The sequence below is a fragment of the Onthophagus taurus genome, chromosome 1, assembly GCF_036711975.1.
Source record: "Onthophagus taurus isolate NC chromosome 1, IU_Otau_3.0, whole genome shotgun sequence".
Lineage (NCBI taxonomy): Eukaryota > Metazoa > Arthropoda > Insecta > Coleoptera > Scarabaeidae > Onthophagus > Onthophagus taurus.
Window position 1 is genome coordinate 5,300,306 of NC_091966.1, and position 21,903 is coordinate 5,322,208.

At 33.5% G+C, this 21,903-nt stretch overlaps 1 protein-coding gene across 2 annotated transcripts in view; it reads left to right on the forward strand.

Annotated features, from left to right (window-relative positions):
* The window catches only part of LOC111424772 (adenylate cyclase type 2-like), a 96,801-nt gene extending 85,603 nt beyond the window's left edge, over nucleotides 1-11,198 (forward strand). For both annotated transcript variants that reach the window (XM_023058445.2, XM_023058455.2), the window contains 9 exons: nucleotides 380-438; nucleotides 492-659; nucleotides 898-1,129; nucleotides 5,466-5,570; nucleotides 5,625-5,788; nucleotides 5,846-6,017; nucleotides 6,067-6,384; nucleotides 6,437-6,554; nucleotides 10,416-11,198. In XM_023058445.2, the coding sequence (XP_022914213.2) occupies nucleotides 380-438; nucleotides 492-659; nucleotides 898-1,129; nucleotides 5,466-5,570; nucleotides 5,625-5,788; nucleotides 5,846-6,017; nucleotides 6,067-6,384; nucleotides 6,437-6,554; nucleotides 10,416-10,669 (1,590 nt within the window). In that variant the 3' untranslated portion in view covers nucleotides 10,670-11,198. The remainder of the gene's footprint in view (nucleotides 1-379; nucleotides 439-491; nucleotides 660-897; nucleotides 1,130-5,465; nucleotides 5,571-5,624; nucleotides 5,789-5,845; nucleotides 6,018-6,066; nucleotides 6,385-6,436; nucleotides 6,555-10,415) is intronic.
* Nucleotides 11,199-21,903: the final 10,705 nt, after the last annotated feature.

A 21,903-nucleotide genomic window follows, 5' to 3' on the forward strand; every position in this document is an offset into this window, starting at 1 on the left:
TTATTTTGTTATTAATAAAACAATTTTATCCCTAAAACAGCAATGCTAAATCCGGCAACCAAACGCCGGAGGTTGCATGAACACGTAATATAATCCATTTAAGCTCATACTATGCATATAGAGGAAAGGACGGACATAATTAGTGGTTTAGGATACATATACATAGCTTAATCCGATTTAGTTGTTTAATTGCAATGGACGTCCGTTACTACCAGCCCGGGATGGAGTTAATAATCTCACACGTGCCGAGTGTTAATTGATGTCGTAACATGTAAAATTGATGGAAAACGATTTTTTATTATCTATTATGAATTTATCAATTACATAAATAAAATTAAGACGATTAAATGATTGTATATAACTTTTTATGTATTTCTAGAGCATGGCTATGATTGAGTCAAATTTACTCCCGGATAAAGGTTCTTGTTTGGATTGCAAGTAAGCAAAAAAAAATAACAAAAAGATACATAAATTAATTTTTTTCTCCCAAGAAAACACTTACAAAATGAAGATTTTCATCCGATGTTGTTATGGTTCAAAAGCACGCAACAAGAGAATGAGTATCGGCACCAAAACGACAACGAATTCCGGTATTACATCGCCTGTTCGACTTTGATTTTCGTCGGAATGTGCGTGATGCAAATATCGACGATTCCACGGTAAGTTTCAGGAAATTCGAAATCCTTAATTATTCTGAATATTTTATGAGGCAATTATTGAAAAGTTCTCTCCGTCCTGGATGCTAATCTCGGTTGATCCGATTGGATTACGTCTTCCACGACTTTATCTGTTAATAGATCAACAAATTAATCTTTTCGTTATTTCCATTAAGGGAGGATTTAAAAATTTTATCAGAATAAATTTTTTATCATCTTTTAATTACATCTTATTTTCTAGCGGGATCATTCTTTATGGAACAATCGGACCTACGTTAGTTGTTTTATCAATTTTCGTTTATTTATGTTGGTTGGAAGGATGTTGCAGATCCAAACCATCTTCGGAAACTCCAACGGATACGATCGATGGTTGTTCACCTCCTGGAAAAATCGTCGCTGAAAGTCGATGTCTTAGAATAGCGATTTTTTTACTTTCAATAGTTTTAATAGCAACTTGTGCAGTGATAACAGTGGTAAGTATTTTTATTAATATATTTGTTGATTCTGCTCATTAACGCATCACCGAGGAATTGAGTGGTTCGCTATTTAAAATGGCTCCCTCATATTACTCGTAAAACTCTACAAGTTCTAGGACGCCTCGTGAAGTTATCATTAAAGTTAGTACTTTACTATGATGTTTTATTAACTCTGCTAAATGCAATGGGATCCCCTGTATGCAGAGGAGTTGGCAATTTGTAGTTATTTGTTTGTGCCAGTCTCATCTGTATTGCTATCAACTATCAGAATATTAAATGTAAAGTTATAAGAACATTTCTTTACTTCTGTGATAGATAAAATAGTGTGTTGTGCAATATAGAGGTAAGTACTTTGAAAAGTACTTTGGCAGAGAGGCCGAATACTGGGGGACCATAGGAAGGCACAGCTTCTCAGCACACGCCGAGACTAACGAGAACGGAGGGTTGGAGGAACATGGTCATTAGCTCAACTTGCTTCCCACACCGGAGCATACACAAGGTGACATGGAGCTCACTTGATGGCATATACTAGGAATCAAATAGACCATGTGATGATAGGATAGACAGAAGATTTGCCTCAAGCATCATAGACGTAAAAACAAGGAGAGGAACCTCCTGCGGGTCGGATCATCTTCTGGTTCAGACAAAATTAAGGTGTAAAATTAATAGCCAAGCCCAGCAAAAGAGGCACAGAAGTGGAAAACTTAACATTGAAAAACTAAAAGCGCAGCATGGATGAGGGAAATACCGTATTTGCCCGAATATAAGGCGAGGTTTTTTCAAGAGAATTAGGCACAAAATTACCACTCGCCTTATATTCGGAATTTTACCGACAAATCAAAAATGATGTGTTTGCGCAGAAGCAAGCGTAAGCGGGTTCAAAGAGTGTGATTCGCTTCCAGCCTGCTAGTTATGTAAATAGGGGAAGCTCCTAAACGCTTACGGCCGATGTGAAGTTAGGTAGATAAGGCGCGCTTTTGTTATTCGTTAGCAAACTTTTGTACGAATTAGACTTGTTGAGAATTATGCCGCATCAGTTATGTGTGATCGAGTTGAAAAACGGGGTACGGCGAAAGGTCAAATAGATAAAAATATCCGAACAAGCTACGATGCCAATTTTTAAATTATGGCTATTCGTGAAGCAGAAAAAACAAACAATTGTGCAACCGCTAAAAAGTATGGTACAACACAAAACAACATTAGACGTTGGCGACTGCAAAAAGAAAATCTTTTGAATGCTCATTCAACACGAGAATCCTTTCGAGGACCCAAAAAAGGTCGATTTCCAGAAATTGTTGTTGATTTTGTAAATGAAATGCGTGGACAAGGATTTCCACAAACAAGAGAAACAATTCAATTAAAAGTGCAAGAAATAGCTAAAAGCAAAAATATCCCTCAAACTACATTTAAGGCAAGTTATGGATGGTGCAGAACAATGATGGTTAGGAGTGCATTATGTTTACGACGTCGTACAACGTCAGCCCAAAAACTTCCTAAAGATTTTGAGGAATAACTAATTGAATATCAACGTTATGTAATAAACTTAAGAAAATAGCACAAATATCCTTTAAACTTGATATGTAATGCGGATCAAACACCCGTATATTTTGATTTGGTTTCAAATTATACCATAAATAAAAAAGGAGAAAAATCAAAACAACAGGAAATGAAAAATCGAGGACAACGTTTATGTTAGCAGTACTTACTGACGGAACAAAACTTTCTCCTTATGTGGTACTTAAAAGAAAAATCATGCCAAGGGACCAATTTCCAGATGGAATTATAAATAGGGTACAAGAGAAAGGATGGATGAATCACGCGCTGGTTATAGATTGAATAACTGGATAAGAAGTGTTTGAGCAAATCAACAAAGGAATGATGGGGAGAGAGCAATGCTTATATTAGAGGGAAGAAATGAAGAAGCAAAATACAGATTTAGTCATTATTCCTGGTGTTATGGCTTCACAACTGCAGCTTTTAGACGTTGTAGTCAATAACCCCTTTAAGGATCACTTAAAGAAACAGTTTTCAAATTGGCTTCAGTTGTTCTTTCTGCCACTTCTAAATGGAATCTTGATGTTCTAGGCGCATCGTTTAGAAGTATAGATCCATATTCTATAATTGATCTGCATATGGATTTGTAAATGTGCGAAGCACATTTTGTGGAAATTCCGCGACCGCTGGATGACAGGGATATGAAGTGCTTGGCGCGAGTTTTCACTTTCATCTTCACTTTGATGGGCAGATAATTTTACGGTTCTGTCGAGTGTTAAGCCTAGGTATTTGCAGGTTGGTGAGACTGAGAGGGGAGTTGATTGGACTGTGATTGTAGGAGAAGAGGCGTGGTCTAGGAGGAAAAGGATGAAGAATTGTGATTTTGAGGAGTTGATTTGAATGCGCCATTTTCGGTACCAGCCCTCTGTTTCATCGATAAGCACCTGTAGCTTTCGGACCGAAGAGGCAACGTCATTGTCGTGCGAAATCAGTGTTGTGTCATCTGGTTTGTTGTCGTAAATATCGTGGCAGAAGACGTTGTATAGATAAGGAGAGATGGGAGATCCCTGCGGGAGGCCTTGTTGCATGATGAAACTGCGGGAGTGATGGTTTTTCAGCTTCACAAAACAAGAACGATCTGAAAGAAATTGTCTTATCAAGTTTAGGAGATAATATGGAACATTTAACTTATCCAGTTTGAAAGGCCTACTACCTTTGTGCCAGACTGAGTCGAAAGCCTTTCGGACATCCAGAAACACAGCCGCCGATTTACTTGATTTGCCGCTTGAAAGTTGGAATCCAATACCGTAAATGGCTGAGATGTGGATTTGCCGGGTTGGAATCCTAATTGGTAGGGTGGCATGTTCTTTGAGACGACGACCAGGAGCTTATTCTTGGATATGTCTCGAAAAGCTTTCCTATCATTGGCAGCAGTGAGATGGGGCGGTAGTTTGCTTGGTCGGAAAGTGAGGAATCCTTGTTGGGGATGCAGATTATGACAGAGGTCCTAAAGTCTCGTGGGAAATGTTGAGTCATGAGGCTGAAGTTAATTATTTCGCTGATGTAGGAATGAATATCAAGGTCCAAGCTTCTCAACACCTTCTTCGAGATGTTATTATAGCCGTATTCTTTCCTTGGCCTAGAAGAGTGAAATACTCGTTCTCCAGCATAATAGCATCCTCAGGTGTTTCAGAAGACACACCCGGTTTTCTTATAAATTTGAAGTATACTTGGACCAGGAAAGTTCTGCACCTCGACCTATAGAAGAATCAGATTTAGAAGTTACATCAAACGTAGTTATGTGACTGGCCAAGTAGCAAAAACTGGAATATACTCCTTAGATTGTACAAAGAAGAAGCAAATTGCCTACGAATATATGCTCTGAAGGTCTTTCTTAGTGCGGAAAGACAATAAGTATTTAACTACGCTGTCAACATTTGCCGAAAAGCTTCCTATGTCCACTGTAAGGAATTTTAGTAGATTTTCGGTAGATCTTATGGACAGCCACATGGAAAGATACAAAATATTATTGAAAAGCTGAAAATGGTACATTAAAATGTGTTATCACATTCTAGATTTATGTGTTGATGATTGTTAAGGAACGGGAGTATGGTAAACTTCTCAATCAAGCAGAATTTCGTAGTGTGGTTGCAATCACTCATTATACATATTACAAAAAATTATAAATAAATTGTAGTACATATTTACGAAATCCATTATCTTCGACAACTAGCAGCCCGAGAACTACGCTACTCCTTTTTTCATCAAGTTTCTTATGAAACCCCGTAACACCACAGTAATGGCAACTTAAATCGTAAACTGTCGTGAACGACGTGTATCTGCAATGTTTGCTAAAACCCTCAATTCCTCTTTGATGTTAATCAAGATGCACGCAAGGTTTTGGGAACACTGATTTTATTGACATGACCAGCTAATTCCAGCATCTCAACCAGAGACATAGAGGTTTTTAGGATTTAGTGTCGTCTCATGTCGAAATCATAGACATTAAGAAAACAAATTTCAATTACATTAATCAATCTCCAAGTTGAAAGAGAATCCTGGAATTACACTAACTATAAGAAAGATTAATTGTTGTGTTGTTCCTACTTTTAACATGGAATCTTAAACAATCAACGATCTTAATTATATATTAATGTAACAATATAATTAAATTGCTATTAAAAACATCTTTCAACACACTGAGTTTATTGATAACTGTTTTTAGACACATTTTTTATTCTTCTTATTCCATTTTGCTTGGACTATTTTATACTTACACGGTTTTATTCATGAAACGATCTCTATTACTTTAAATTAATTGATTTTCTTCATTTTTAAGGTTGATTATAGTCCTGAAGAACTATTTAATGTTAATGGTTCGATAGTGAGTAATAAAAACTTAAATATAACGTTTTCGGATAACCCCGTTTTGGAATATGTCCCGGTAAGCACCACATATCATAATTACCATTAACTTTCTTAATAATCAACATTTAAGACATATCTTTATGGATCAGCGATGACCTTGGCAGCAATATCGGTTTTTTTGAGAATTGGATTCCTACTCAAATTGGGATTAATGTTAACTTCAATTATTTGCCATATTATTATTTATAGTTATTACGAATTTTTTCAAGATTATCACGACGTCCACGATGATGAGTAAGTTTTTAACAAAAAAAAATAAGTAAAGAAAACATTTTTTATTTATTATTTTAGATTTCCTGCAATTAATTTTGAAATAAAAACGGCTTTAGTTTTGGCCGTGGCGGTTACTTTATTTCACATCCTCGACCGACAAATTGAGTTTACTTCAAGAACGGATTTCTTATGGAAAGCTAAATTGAAAGTTGAGCAAGATGAAGTTGAAACAATGAGAGGAATTAATAAAGTATTGTATAATAAAACATTAAATTATTGCTAATTTAATTTATTTTTAGATATTGTTGGAAAATATTCTTCCGGCCCATGTAGCTGAAAGGTTTTTAACAGCTAGAAACACCCAAGAACTTTACCACGAAAGATATTCGTGCATAGGCGTTATGTTCGCGTCAATTCCGAATTATAAAGAATTTTACGATGAAAGCGACGTCAATAAACAAGGATTGGAATGTCTGAGGCTGTTGAACGAAATCATTTGCGAATTTGATAAATTGTTACTTAAACCAAAGTTTAGTTGTATAGAAAAAATTAAAACTATCGGAAGTACTTACATGTTAGCTTCAGGGTTACAACCTGGAAAAGAAAGTGATAAAGCTGTAAGATAAAATTGTTTAAAATTACCTCATAATTTTTTGTAATTAATTTCAGGAAACTAGTAGAAAAGAAGAATATATAATAACGGCTCTAGTCGATTTTGCTTTACTTTTAATGACAAACCTCGAACAAATTAATAGAGATTCATTCCAACGTTTTAAATTAAGAGTAGGTAAGTTAAAAATAATTTTAACTAGATATTCCAATTAATGATGTAAACATTAAAGGATAAACACCCGATTTGTTTACACTCCAATTACGAACAACATATACGTTTAATTGATTAAAAGCGCACTGTTTAAATTACCACTTAAATTTCATTTGTGATTTAATTATTGCAAAAATATATTTAAATAAATATTTATCTATATTAAATCTATAAAAGAGAATGTTTTAGCTTTAATTTGAGATATAAGCCGTTTCTTTACTCCCAAAAATAAGATCTCAGCGATTTTTTTAAATTTTATAATTTTTGGCTTCATCGAACAAACCCTAATTTTACAGACTTAGATTAAACAAATTTTTTTCAAAAAATTTTTGTTATCAAACTTATATATTTTATATTAAATTCATAAAATACAATGTTTTAGCTTTAATTTGATATATAAGCCGTTTCTGTACTTCCAAAAATAAGATCTCAGCGATTTTTTTAAGTTTCATCATTTTTAACAGAATCGAACAAACCCTGATTTTATAGGTTTAGATTAAAAAATGTTTTTCTAAAAATTTGTATTATCAAACTTATATAATCTATATTAAATTCATAAAATAGACTGTTTTAGCTTTAATTTGAGATGTAAGCCGTTTCTTTACTCCCAAAAATAAGATCTCAGCGATTTTTTTAAATTTCATTCTTTTTGACAGAATCGAAGAAACCCTGATTTTACAGGTTTAGATTAAATAAATTTTTTCTAAAAATTTTTGTTATCAAACTTACATATTCTACATTAAATTCATAAAATAGAATGTTTCAGCTTTAGTTTGAGATATAAGGTATTTCTTTACTCTCAAAAATAAGATCTCAGCGATTTTTTTAAATCTCCATAATTTTTGACATAATCAAACAAACCCTAATTTTACAGGTTAAGACTAAAAATTTTTTTTATAAAAAATTTTTATTATCAAACTTATATATTCTATATTAAATTCATAAAATAGAATGTTTTAGCTTTAATTTGAGATATAAGCCGTTTCTTTACTCCCAAAAATAAGATCTCAGCGATTTTTTTAAATTTCGTAATTTTTGACATAATCGAACAACCTTAATTTTACAGGTTAAGATTAAAAAATTGTTTTCTAAAAATTTTTATTATCAAACTTATATATTCCATATTAAATTCATAAAATAGAATGTTTTAGCTTTAATTTGAGATATAAGCCGTTTCTTTACTCCCAAAAATAAGATCTCAGTGATTTTTTTAAATTTCATCATTTTTGACAGAATCGAACAAACCCTGATTTTATAGGTTTAGATTAAAAAACTCTTTTCCAAAAATTTTATTATCAAACTTATATATTCTATATTAAATTCATAAAATATAATGTTTTAGCTTTAATTTGATAGATTAAGTCGTTTCTGTACTCTCAAAAATAAGATCTCAGCGATTTTTTTAAATTTCGTAATTTTTGACATAATCGAACAACCTTAATTTTACAGGTTAAGATTAAAAAATTGTTTTCTAAAAATTTTTATTATCAAACTTATATATTCCATATTAAATTCATAAAATAGAATGTTTTAGCTTTAATTTGAGATATAAGCCGTTTCTTTACTCCCAAAAATAAGATCTCAGTGATTTTTTTAAATTTCATCATTTTTGACAGAATCGAACAAACCCTGATTTTATAGGTTTAGATTAAAAAACTCTTTTCCAAAAATTTTATTATCAAACTTATATATTCTATATTAAATTCATAAAATACAATGTTTTAGCTTTAATTTGATAGATTAAGTCGTTTCTGTACTCTCAAAAATAAGATCTCAGCGATTTTTTTAAATTTCTTAATTTTTGACATAATCGATCAAACCCTAATTTAACAGATTAAGATTAAAAAATTCTTTTCCAAAAATTTTTATTATCAAACTTATATATTTTATATTAAATTCATAAAATAGAATGTTTCAGCTTTAATTTGAGATATAACCCGTTTCTTTACTCCCAAAAATAAGATCACAGAGATTTTTTTAAAGATCATCATTTTTGACTTAATTAAACAAATCCTAATTTGACAGGTTAAGATTAAAACATTCTTTTTTAAAAATTTTTATTATCAAACTTATATATTTTATATGAAATTCATAAAATAGAATGTTTCAGCTTTAATTTGAGATATAAGCCGTTTCTTTACTCCCAAAAATAAGATCTCAGCGATCTTTTTAAATTTCATCATTTTTGACAGAATCGAACAAATCCTAATTTTACAGGTTAAAATTAAAAAATTCTTTTCTAAAAATTTTTATTATCAAACTTATATATTCCATCTTAAATTCATAAAATAGAATGTCTCAGCTTTAATTTGAGATATAAGCCGTTTCTTTACTCCCAAAAATAAGATCTCAGCGATTTTTTTTAATTTGATCATTTTTGACAGAATCGAACAAACCCTAATTTTACAGGTTTAGATTAAAAAATTCTTTTCTAAAAATTTTTACTATCAAATATATATTCCATATTAAATTCATAAAATAGAATGTTTCAGCTTTAATTTGAGATATAAGCCGTTTCTTTACTCCCAAAAATAAGATCACAGCGATTTTTTTTAAATTTCATCATTTTTGACATAATTAAACAAATCCTAATTTTACAGGTTAAGATTAAAAAATTCTTTTCTAAAAATTTTTATTATCAAACTTATATATTTTATATGAAATTCATAAAATAGAATGTTTCAGCTTTAATTTGAGATATAAGCCATTTCTTTACTCCCAAAAATAAGATCTCAGCGATTTTTTTAAATCTCCATAATTTTTGACATAATCAAACAAACCCTAATTTTACAGGTTAAGATTAAAAAATTCTTTTCTAAAAATTTTTATTATCAAATTTATATATTGTATATTAATTTCATAAAATAGAATGTTTTATCTTTAATTTGAGATATAACCCGTTTCTTTACTCCCAAAAATAAGATCTCAGCGATTTTTTTTAATTTGATCATTTTTGACAGAATCGAACAAACCCTAATTTTACAGGTTTAGATTAAAAAATTCTTTTCTAAAAATTTTTACTATCAAATATATATTCCATATTAAATTCATAAAATAGAATGTTTCAGCTTTAATTTGAGATATAAGCCGTTTCTTTACTCCCAAAAATAAGATCACAGCGATTTTTTTTAAATTTCATCATTTTTGACATAATTAAACAAATCCTAATTTTACAGGTTAAGATTAAAAAATTCTTTTCTAAAAATTTTTATTATCAAACTTATATATTTTATATGAAATTCATAAAATAGAATGTTTCAGCTTTAATTTGAGATATAAGCCATTTCTTTACTCCCAAAAATAAGATCTCAGCGATTTTTTTAAATCTCCATAATTTTTGACATAATCAAACAAACCCTAATTTTACAGGTTAAGATTAAAAAATTCTTTTCTAAAAATTTTTATTATCAAATTTATATATTGTATATTAATTTCATAAAATAGAATGTTTTATCTTTAATTTGAGATATAACCCGTTTCTTTACTCCCAAAAATAAGATCTCAGCGATTTTTTTAAATTTCACATTTTTTGACATAATCAAACAAACCTTAATTTTACAGCATTAGATTAAAAAATTCTTTTCCAAAAATTTTTATTATCAAACTTATATATTCTATATCAAATTCATAAAGTAGCATATTTTAGCTTTAATTTGAGATATAAGCTATTTCTTAACTTCCAAAAATAAGATTTCAGCGATTTTTTTAAATCTTCATAATTTCTGATACATTTAAACATTCCCCAATTTCACAGCTTAGATCAATAATATCTTTTCTTAAAATGTTTGTCATCAAACTTATACATATTCCAAACAAATATTTTAGGTATTAATCATGGTCCAGTTATAGCCGGTGTAGTTGGGGCTCAAAAACCTCAATATGATATCTGGGGTAACACGGTGAATGTAGCTTCCCGAATGGATTCCTGCGGCATAATGGGGAGGATTCAAGTGACAGAAGACACGGCAAAAATACTCATGAACGCCGGATATTCGTGCGAATGTCGCGGTCCAACTTACGTGAAAGGAAAAGGAACGTTAACGACGTATTTTGTGAAGACGCAATTTGATGATAAATAATGAGGAAATCGTCTCATTTAAAAATAAATGAATGAGACTGAATTTTTTGTGTTTATAGAAAAATCGGTTGTGATTATTTTATTGTTATTACTTTCATTATGATTAAGGATATTTATTTTTTAGGAGTAACTTAAACGTGTAAGACTTTGTTTAACAAAATGTGAATTGTTGTGCATTTTGAGAGACTTTTAAATATATGAAATTAGTACAACGGTTTTGTAATAAGTACAATAAAGCTGCAAATATGCCTGTAATTTATTAATTAATACGATGAAAGAGAAACATGTAAAAGTAGATTATAAATTAAATTTGGCATAATTTATTTTCGTATTAGCTACGAATAAGATATTCTATGCTCTGAACACCAAAAAAATCGTTATAAAGTATTTAAATTAAAGTAATATGTAAAATGTTGAATAATAATTGGAGATGTATGTGTAAAATGTTTTAGACGCAATGTCGTTTTGTCTTTACTGTTATATATTAAAAAAAAGATTGGAAATTGAAATATAACAACTATAAATATTAATATGGTGTGATTAATTTAATTACTGTGTAATTATCAGTGACTTTAAACAAAATCTACTCAAAATGGGACAAATTAACCAATTCCTGGCTACATCAAATTTTATTTGGATCGAACCCCTCCAATGTACTAAAGGACTGTTCTGGACTTATTAAGCTAAATGCCTTGTTGGTTTGAAAAACCCAAAGTTGTCTTTACTTCACAAATGAAAGCTTTGTTTTATGCAAAGTTGTAACTGTGAAAATATTTTTTGATAAATTAGAAAAAGTTATTTCCCGATATGGATTTTCATCATCTGAAATTCACAATCTAGATGGGGTAGTTTTAGTTTTAAGAAGCAAACTTTATGTCATAGAGTGTGTTTTTTCCAGACCACGGTTCAGAAAATAACTGAAAGCGAACTAATAACCCAAGTGGGAATAATAGGTGCCAATGGCATAGCTTTACCACCTGTGTGGGTCTTTCCCAGACAAAGATTTGGCCAAAAAAGAATGAGTGTTCCAGATACGACCGGCGTTATTGGACTGATACATAAATTAGGCTGGATGACAATTTGATAAAGTGTTATAAAGTTTTGTAAAACACTCGAAAAGAATGTACTCCTTATAATGGATAACCCTAAATCTTATTTATCAGTTGAAGCACTTAATTATAGTAAGGCCAATGGTATGAGTGATCTTAAATTTACCGCAACATACTTCAAATATGCTAAACAATTTATAACAATAACCCATACCATACAGTAATCTGCTGTATGGCATGGGATCGTGCAAATATAAAATTTGGTTTCAAATGTACCGGTATTTCGCCTTTTGATAGAACAGTTTTTACAGAGGATGACTATTTATCGTTTTATATAACGGATAGACCTTCCCCTGTTGGAAAAACTGATGAACAAAACAAGAATGATGAAAATCTTCCAGCAACAAGCTCAACACCTTCAACCAGTACAACATTTCAACCTACACCATTAGTCTCCCCTGAAGATATTCGTCCATTTCCCAAAGCAGATGAAAGAAAAGCCACATGTGGACCCCAAAAGTGAAAAAGTATTATCGCCATTGACACGACTAAAAAAGATGAAATAGCTAGTAGAAAAGAGAAGAAGTTGCGTAAGACATTAAAACCATAAGACGAAGAGGCAAAAAGGCGAATTGTTGATGATGGGAAAGTTTTGGATGATGAATTTCAGTTCTGATGACAATTTAAATTTTTCAAATGAATCTGAGGACGATAGAGAAATCATTGACGTGGATAATTTTATCATTGCCAAAGTTTTCGGTAAGACTTCAATGAGGCAGTATATCACTCAAGTAATTGAAAAGATAAGTGATGGATACGAAATTAAGTTTTTCAAAAGGCATGCTTTATCCTATCGTTTTGTTGTGTCAAAAAATGGGCTTGAATTCTTATCTTTTGATGAACTAGTGTTTGCAACGGAATAACTTTGGACAAAATCAAGCACACGGAAAATCGTCTCTAAATCCAACAATAATGGTAATATAACATTCAAAGTATACTTAAACGTTCGCGTATAGTTGTGTTATGATATCAATTTTATGTAATAAAAAAAAATTAAAATTGTCCAATGTATCCCCTACTAGTTCTAGGTTTAGTGTTAGTTCTAGTGATAGTGCAAAAAAATAAATAAATAAAACTCAATAATACTTTAATAAAATTGTCACTGATCACTGATCATCCAGCCTGATTTATGTATCAGTCCAGTAACGCCGGTCGTATCAGGAACACCTTGCATCATTCTTTTTTGGCCAAATCGTTGTTTGGGAAAGACCCACACAGGTGGTAGAGCTATGCCATTGATACCTATTATTCCCACTTGGGTTATTAGTTCGCTTTCAATTATCTTCTGAACCGTGGTGACACCGGTCTGGAAAAAACACACTCTATGACATAAAGTTTCTTTCTTAAAACTAGAACCTACCTCATCTATGTTGTAATTTTCAAATGATGAAAATCCATATCTGGAAATTCGTTAGGGATACTTTGGGTAGCTGTCCAATCTATCCCCATGTTGTCTCTGATATGATAACATAAAAATTCGTGAAAAGATTTTGAGGTTAGCAATAACTGTAACTTTGATATGGAATACAAAGGTCATCAATCATCAATATAGTAACTTACCCAAATAAAACTGATGAAACAACTACAACACTTAACTAACGATTGATTCGAATAGTAATTTGATGATTAATTTTCGGATGCCATGTTGCAACCTTCTTCAGAAACTGGTTCGAAGTGACGAGATCAAACAATCGGTAACTATATATAAGTCGGAAAAACTAATTAATAATCAGTTAACGCTAATTACAAACTAATTAATAACTAATTGCGTTGCGTCCGGTGTGAGGCGGGAAGAGGTCTTCGTGTTCACCACCATCTTCCATGTTCTGCTAAGCTCCCAGCCATCCTCTCTGTTGACGTTATTTTTATGTCGGTGAATCTCTATGGCTTCTCTTGTCAGTCTTTGGTAGTATCTGTTGTCCCTAGCCAGCACCTTTGTTTGTTCGAAGTCTATTCGGTGCCCCTCTGCATGGCAATGTTCCGCAACCGCCGACTGCTGGATCTTCTTCAGCCTTACATCCCTCTCATGCTCCTTGATGCGGCACTCGACGTTGCGTCCAGTTTGGCCAACATAAACCTTCCCACAACTACACGATAGTCGATAGACTCCCGCTCCTTTTAATGGAATTAGTTTGTCCTTGGCTATCGGGAGTGTGTTCCGAATTTTGCTGACCGTGCCGTACCGCACTGCGATGTCGTTCTTCTTGAGGTGCCTAGCAATCCGTTCCGTTACACCTGAAACATAGGGAAGACAGATAAATCCAAGTGGTTTTGTACTTACCGTGTCCTCTTTCTGCTTTCGCTGCTTGATGGCCTGGTTGATGTCTCTCGAAGTGTATCCATTCTCCTACAGCACGCCTCGTAGAAAGTGTTGCTCCTTCTTCAAGTTCTCTCCTTCACATAGTCTCGCTGCTCGCTGAAATAATGTACGGATGACGAACCTCTTCTGTTGGGGATGATGATGTGAACATGCCTGTAAATACCTGTTGGTATGAATCTTCTTTCGGTATACACCAAGTTCTATATCTCCATTTGTCGTCCTGGTGACCAACACATCTAGGAAAGGTAGTTTTTTGGCAGTTTCTGTTTCCATGGTGAACTTAATCATAGGATGTTGAGAGTTCAAGTGATCCAAGAACTCTTGGAGCCGTTTTTGACCATGTTGCCATATCACAAACGTGTCATCCACATATCGGAGCCATAGTTTTGGTTTCCACTGGCTCTTCTTCAAAGCGTCCTCTTCGAATAATTCCATGTAGAAATTAGCTATAACTGGCGATAGTGGAGATCCCATGGCTGCCCCTTCGAACTGCTCGTAAAATACTCCTTTCCAGCTGAAATACGTCGACGATAAGCAATACTCCACCAGATCTGGCACGTATCCTGGTAAACCCACCGGAATGAGTTTTCGGCGAAGACTCTCTAGGTACCCTAGTAAAAAGGAATTCCACATCGAAACTTACCAACATATCCCCAGCATCCAGCTTTACACCTTTTACCGATTCCACAAAATGTGTAGAATCCTTGACATACGATTCCGTGTTACCTGTAAAGGGGGACAGAATCTTTGCAAGATGTTTAGCCAGCTGGTATGTTGGGGAGTTGATGGCGCTGACGATGGGGACGTCTGGTTTGTGAATCTTCGGTAGTCCGTAGATTCTTGGTGGTACCGGCGCCTGCACAAACAAACATTTCTGCTGAAATTCCTGTGGATTTTATCAGTTCCTTCATTTTTCTAACGATTTTGTCTGTGGGGTCCTTCTTGATCTTCCTGTAGGTGGCTGGGTCCAGTAAGTTCATCATTTTGTCGTCGTATTCTTTCGTGTCCATAACAACGGTGGCATTCCCCTTGACTGCTGGTAACACGACGATTTCTGATTTTTCTTTTATAGATCGGAGTGCCTTCTTTTCACCAATCGTCAAGTTGGATTTTGGTGGTTTTGCTGACTTCAATACTCTCGCAACTTCTCGTGAAGTTTTCTTTGGAAATGCCAATTAAACCGTGAAGGAATGTTACTTAAGGTTAGTTCTGTTTACAAACATTAATTATAGCGTGAAGTTTTCTTTAGTAATTAGTAATGCCAATTATAGCGTGAAGTTTTCTTTTGAAATGCCAATTACACCGTGAAGGAATGTTAAGTAAGGTTAGTTTTGTTTACAAACATTAATTATAGCGTGAAGTTTTCTTTTGAAATGCCAATTAAACCGTGAAGGAATGTTAGGTAAGGTTAGTTCTGTTTACAAACATTAATTATAGCGTGAAGTTTTCTTTAGTAATTAGTAATGCCAATCATAGCGTGAAGTTTTCTTTTGAAATGCCAATTAAACCGTGAAGGAATGTTACGTAAGGTTAGTTTTGTTTACAAACATTAATTATAGCGTGAAGTTTTCTTTAGTAATTAGTAATGCCAATCATAGCGTGAAGTTTTCTTTTGAACTGTCAATTAAACCGTGAAGGAATGTTACCTTAGGTTCGTTCTGTTTACAAACATTAATTAATGTTTGTACATACGTTCACAGTCGCTGCTGAAGATATTCCAGACATGTTTCAGACATATTTGTTGCGAAATGTTTCAAATGAAATGTTTCTGCTACATATTTTAATGATATTTCATAAATATTTCTACTGAAATGTATTTGATACATATTGTAATGTTTTTCCAAATGGACCGCAAATAGTCCCTCTTCTTTTGAAAAGAATTATTTTAATGAAAACAACATTACTAAATTTTATAATAATTTGTTTTTTTATTAAATTGAAAAAAATTTAATTATTTAAACAGAATTGTCGAATTATCTCAGGGTTAAGGCAGGTTCTGGTAATACCGTCAAGACAAACATGTGCACAACTTAAGGTGCAATCAAATTGAGATGTTGTCGACAAAATTAACAAAATATACTGATTATATAAACAAATATTCTAAATTAGTTGATTCGAAGTAATATTTATCAACTCAGATATGTACAACTCGTCAAATATTAAATTAATTAGGAAATTGTAATAGTAATCCCAAAATTTATATTGAACTTATCAAGAACTTCTCTTATTGAAGGTAAGAAGAGTTTTTTTCTTTAAAAAATGTATCAACAAAAACAATAAATTATAAAAAAAAATAACTTAGCCAATTTGTTTCTATGGGAACTTTGGAGGTCAAACTCAGAATAATATTTTCTTCGTGACAGGTGATGGTTGGATTCAGGATTGAGAACCAATTTTTCTCTTCACTAGTGATGATGGTTTCTACCAGAAACGGAACCAATTGCTTTACTTGATCAGGAGCGAATTTAATCGTTTCTTCGAAATTATTGAACAGGAACGGATATTTTTCTTTAATAGGAACAGGATGAATTGTTTTTTCAAAGTTGAACAGGAACGGATATAATTTTTTTAACTCGTTGACACGTTGATTTAATTAATTTTCAGCAGAGCAAAAAAATATGTGTGTGTTTTTTTAGACAACAGGAAGCACATGCTCTTTTTGTTGATAAATTCCGTTTTTCGGATGTTAAATTTCCAAATAACCTCTCCTGATTGGTTAAATTTATGGATTTGGAATTTGTGTCTTAGTTTTTTCAATGTAGCCAACTTTGACATTTGAAATGTCTCTAATTCAATTTGTCAAATTATTATTTAAATTTTTTAAATTATTTATAATTATGCGTGATATTTCGTAATTTTGATGCTCTTTTAAAACAATTTTCAAATATCCATTCATTTTCTTCTGATCTCAACGATAAATTTTCCAATATGTTCAAATTAATTTTGTAAATTTTCATCCAAATTTCATTATTCCATACAAATATTAATTATTTTCTTTGTTAACCAAGTTAAGTTTATCGTTCTAAACAGGTATGATCCGGGTAGATAAAGATTTAAATAAATAATTTTGAAAAATTTAAATTGAGGTTATCTGGTATCGAATCTGTAAAATTACTTCGCATCGACTTTACAAGTGATAGTTTAGGATTAGAACATTAAAGAACAATAAAATGTACCGAAATTCACTAGCGTATAGTATCTAACATTATTTTATAATTGTTCAAAAAAAACTCTTCTACGATCAATACGATAATCAAACAAGACTAAATTACTGGTAATGGGTTATTATTACAATATCTTTAGATACGTTTCGTAAAAATCGTATCTGTCACGTATATGACACGTAGTTCTAAGATGTTTCATTTAATTCACTGTACGTTAAAATTGAAATGTTTCACAGAGGTTTCTTGTTTACTGGGAAACAGCAGTGCCACATCTTTCACAAAAGTTATAACTTTGCATAAAACAAAACTTTCATGCATATGATGAAAAAGTATTGATAATCCTAATACTATTGTGACACTTTCTTAACTCCCCAGGATATTCTTGTAAGTTTCGATGTAGAATCTTCATTTGGTACTCTGGACCAGTTAAAGATCGAACGCTAGGCCTATTTATTTCGCTCCCTATTGAAAGCGTTTGTATATGTTGTAGCTTATGATGCAAAAGGATTCAATAATCAAAAAAAAAATACAAACATCATTGAAATTTATATTTATAAATTAATAATTGAAGTAACTATAATTGATTTGTCTTACATTTTTAAGCCACGATAATTCTTGTTTAAAATATTTAAAATCAAACTCTGTTTCTATCATTTTATAATAAATATTATTAACAACATCATCTGCGTATACCCCTTCTTTGATACAAATAGGACAACTAGGGTTCCATATTCTTGGGTGTACGACACGAATCCCACGTTTAGGTGCTCCCCTCAAAAAATTTATTAAGCTTTTGCAATATAAAGGGTTTGGCATAGCGTATATAGCTTTTATCTCCGTTATGTAGTTTAAGTCGAGGTGATTTATTTTATTAAAGGACACACTGATCCAATCCAGTTTTGTGGAATTGATAAAACTTAAATCTGCCAAAAAATTTCCACTCAAACCCACCATTGATTTTAGCCCGTCGAAACTTCCAGGTTTAATAGTATATATTCGGTTAAAACTTAAATTAATTACTTTCAAGTTGTGGATTTCCGAGAACGCGTCCTTATTTATTTCTCGAATTAAATTGTTTTCTAGATACAAGTCTCGTATATTTCTTGAACCAGTAAACCAATCTTTGTCAATCGCCGTTATTTTGTTCGAAGACAAGTTAAGAAGAGTCAATAAAGGTATTAACGCAAACGCGAATCTTTCCATGTTGGATATTTCGTTTGATGCCAAGCTAATATAATAAATTCTCTCGTTATTTGTAAAAACGTCTCTTGGAATGTATGTTATATCATTTTGTTGCAAATATATGTGAGTATTGTTTGGTATTGATGTAAATTGAAATGGTGATAACTCACTGATACTATTGTTTGATAACTGCACTTTGTTAACATTATTATCTTTAAATAAATTTTTCGTCAACGTTTCAATTGTGAGTTTTGTATTTGTAGTATTAGTCACTAATTGTAATAATAAACCGATTAATATTATTTTATGCGAAATATTTTTTATCATCTTCACTGGAGCTCCGAAAGGTTAGCAATAATTGAACGTTGATATCTAAATATTCTAATTTTAGCGTGGATATAAATACTTTCCATTTTTAATAAGATATCTCGTGTATAATTGGTTGATTGAATTATATACGAAGAGGTTATTTTCAAAACGACTCAAAACATTTCATTTTTGAAGTAAAGATGACTTTGGGTTCTTCAAACTAACAAAGTACTTGTTAGGGATATTTTGTGTGCGGGAGATTTTGGGTTGGTAGTGCGGAGCGTAGGGTGGCAATGGAGTGATTCCCGCGCTCGAAAAGGTTCCGAGACGTTAGATAAAAACAGGTTTGAACAAGATGGAGAGTCGAACATGAGAGTTGGTGCGTGGCAGAGGTAAAAAGACGGGTATCGCGAGAAAAGACTTACAAAACGGGTGTGTTTTGAGAAGTATAAACGCTGAACTGAATTACATTGTTATTTTGTTTGAAGTTTCAATAAAGTTGTTGATTAGTTAAATTTACGTGAGGGTATTTATTTTACTTCAGAAGTGGGATAAAACTAAATTTAACCACGTGTTGGATCGGACATTTTCGACGGGTGATTCGAGTGTGTCTTGGATTCTTGTGTGAGTTGAATTGTGAGAACAAAATGGAAAACAGCGATTCCACGGACCACATGAGAACATCTGAGAGCGGTGGCTCAAGGACGGATCCGGGTGGATTTGCGTTTAACCTTGCGGAGAGACAGAGTGGAGCGATGACGGAGACCTCCATGATGGCGACGATGATGTCAGCGATGACGGATTTGTTTAGAGAAATGAAACAAACGCAAAGAGAGGTAAATTGTAATCAATTCGATGTAATGCCGGATTTGTCGAAATCGATCAATTGTTTTGACGGAGATAAAGATTTACCGAAGGCGGCTGAGTGGCTAGAGGGCGTAATTGTGAGTGCCAACCTTTACAAATGGCCGGAGGCCGTGAAGTTAGAAACGGCGCGTACTCATCTTATTGGCCCTGCGTTAAATTGGTACAAAACAAAACAAGATCAAATTAATTCGTGGAACGATTTTGAAGGGTGTTTCCGGAAAACTTTTGTCGAAAATTTAACGTTGAGCGAGAAATGGGACAGAATGAAGAAACGCCAGCAGAAATCAAGCGAGAGCGCAGGTGCTTATTTTCACGACAAGGCCCGATTGTGCAAGAATTTAGGATTAACAACGAGTGAAACCGCTGAAGAAATCCTGAAAGGACTTTTATCAGGTGAAATTGCGGGTAATTTGTGTACGAAACGATATGACGATATCGAGAACTTGTACCGAGACATTTTAACTGCAGAACGTGTTAACGCGGACAGACGTGAACAAAAAACGAAAAGTGGTGTTCCGTCGAAAGACAGTCGTGCGTCGGGTGAACTAATGTTAAAAACAGATCGCGTTATGAACAAGCAAATTTTACCGGTGGTTCGATGTTTCAAATGCGGGGAAAGGGGACATTTGGCGGTAAAATGCGAGAAATCGGGTGCGGTGTGCTTCGCGTGTAGAAAAACTGGGCATCTTAAGAAAGATTGTCCGGAACAAAGAGGTTCTAAGGGAGAGCCGAGAGCACAAGTTATGTTAGTGAACAATACGGTAGAAAAATCTCTACAAAAGTACTTAAAACGCGTTTGGTTTAACGAAATCGAAAAAATTGCTTTAATTGATCCGGGGAGTGCGGTTTGTACGATCAAAGAAGGGGTTCTAGACAATTCAGTGATTCGCGAGAAAGCCATGATGCAGCTGACCGGTTTTGGTGGTGGACAAAATAAGGTACTTTGTAACGAAAAGGTTTGCGTAAGACTTATGGTAGACGAGGTTTTCGTGAATGGCGTGGAAGTGTTTGTGGTGCCGGACGATGCACAAAATGTAGCGATGATAATTGGACGTTCGTTTACGGAAAGACCTGAAATTGCTTATGCGCGCGTTGGGGAAGAACTAGTTTTCGGTTGGAAGGATACCTTGCCGTTCAAGGATTTCCAAATTCCGGAATCAAAGAAAACAACCGTTATGGCCGAAAAGGATGCGATTGTTAAAGCCGGAGTAATGAACTTGATTATGGCGGAGACACAGTGTGGTGAATCTCTTATGGTTCCAATAGTAAATGAAAGACAAGAAGATTTTGTGCTGGAGAAAGGTATGACTATTGCCGAAATTCGTGGTTCGAAAGTAGCTGGGGTCCGAATGATCAAGAGAAATGAACCGACAAGAGTCACAGATGCTATGATTAATTGTGATGGAGACGAGTCAGTGCGGAATGAGTTAGTGGAACTCTGTAACGAGTTTCGGGGGTGTTTCGCATTGTCAGTCGATGAACTAGGGTGTACGAACAAAACGGAAATGGACATCAAGGACAGTGGAAATCCGGTGCGAAAGAAGCCGTACAGAGCATCATTTACGGAACGGGAGAAGATGAAGGGCATTTTGAAGGAATGGCGAGAAGCTGGATTAGTAACACAGACGACTTCACCTTATGCTTCTCCTTGTCTTCTGGTTACGAAACGGAGTGGTGAGCCTCGACTTGTGGTTGATTACAGAGCTTTAAATCAGCAAACAGAAAAGGCAAGTTTCCCCTTACCATCTTTAGACGAACAATTCGTTGGGTTGAGCGGATGTCGACTTTTCAGTCAACTAGATTTGGGTAGCGCGTACCTACAGATTCCACTCACCGAATCAGCAAAGCAAAAAACTGCATTTGTAACACCGGATGAGACTGGTCAATTTGAAAGAATGATTTTTGGACTTTGTAATGCTCCGTATGAATTTTCAAGGTTGATGGCCTCAGTTTTGGGTCCATTGGGACCGGATACTGCACATTGGTATTTAGACGATATTCTGATAGCGGCGGTGACTTGGCCAGAAATGATGCAGAAGTTGCGAAGAGTGTTTGAAGCGTTAAAGTCGGCGAAATTAACGTTGAACATTAAAAAGTGTTATTTCGGTAAGGCAGAGGTGGAATTTTTGGGACACATTTTATCTGAAGGACGAATTAAACCTGGGAGCAAGGTCAAGGCAGTAGCAGACTATCCCAGACCAGAAACAGTTCACGAGGTGCGACGATTCTTGGGTATGACCTCCTTTTTTCGAAAGTTTGTGAAAGATTACGCCAGAAGGGCACG